General features: G+C 40.1%; 1 protein-coding gene across 1 annotated transcript in view; it reads right to left on the bottom strand.

Annotated features, from left to right (window-relative positions):
* Window positions 1–986, bottom strand: part of LOC109350530 — a 2,805-nt gene extending 1,819 nt beyond the window's left edge. Inside the window, exon 1 of the mRNA XM_019591761.1 lies at window positions 9–986. Coding sequence (XP_019447306.1) covers window positions 9–986 — 978 coding nt within the window. The remainder of the gene's footprint in view (window positions 1–8) is intronic.

Here is a 1,028-nt window from a genome sequence, read left to right as displayed (position 1 = left end):
GCATCAACCTGAATCCCAATCTTGAAAGTTCTGTTTGTTGAGAGTGGAACTTTCAGGATTAGATTCTTATCTCCATCAAACACCTTCAATTTTCTATGTTCCATGAGCATAGTGTATCCCTTTTCAAGAAGCTGTCCAAGACTCAGCAAGTTGCTTCTCATCTTGGGAACATATAGTACATTCTGAATGCAGGAGTGATTTCCATCCCTTCTCTGTATTGAAATATCACATATCCCTTCAGCTTCAATGCAGCTGTGATCTGCAAACTTAACTTTGCTTTTTGAGGTTTCATCCAGAGATATAAACCATTCCTTGTGGCCTGTCATGTGGTTGAAGCACCCTGTGTCTAGATACCAACAATCATCCTTGGTGATGTCATTTTCTGTTGTTACCATGAGGAGAACCTGATCTTCATCAGATTCATTTTCTTGGGCTAATTTAGCCTCAACATCACCTCCTCCACTGACAAATTTGTTTATGCACTCAGAAGCATAGTGGCCAAAGATCTTGCATCTGAAACACTGAATCTTCTTCTTGTCTGTTTTCTTTTTGTTTCTCTTCATGGCTTGATCATTCATATTGATTCTTTGTGAAGAACTAGAACCAGATTCTTGTCTAGAACCCTCATGATCCCTATCCTTGTCACCCTTCCACTTGCCTATGAACTTCTTCTGAAAAGTGCCTTGGCTAGTGAACTTCTTATTGAATCTGGCTTGCAAGGCTTGTTCTGGATCTCTGTCTAGACTTCTCTCCTTGATTCTTTGCTCATGTGCTTCCAATGAGCTCTGCAATTCCTCAATCTTGATGTCCTCAAGATTCTTTGACTCCTCAATTGCCACAACAATGTGGTCAAACTTTGGATTCAAAGTTCTCAACACCTTCTCAACAATCAATTGGTCCTTCATAATCTCACCACATCCCTTCATTAGATTAGTAAGGGATCTGAGTTTAGTGAAGTAATCAGCAATGGTGTCCTCATCCTTCATTTGCAGGAGTTCATATTCTCTCCTCAATGTCTGCAATTTCAC

This window comes from Lupinus angustifolius, chromosome LG06, assembly GCF_001865875.1.
Source record: "Lupinus angustifolius cultivar Tanjil chromosome LG06, LupAngTanjil_v1.0, whole genome shotgun sequence".
Classification (NCBI taxonomy): domain Eukaryota; kingdom Viridiplantae; phylum Streptophyta; class Magnoliopsida; order Fabales; family Fabaceae; genus Lupinus; species Lupinus angustifolius.
This window is presented reverse-complemented; position numbering and strand designations above follow the sequence as displayed.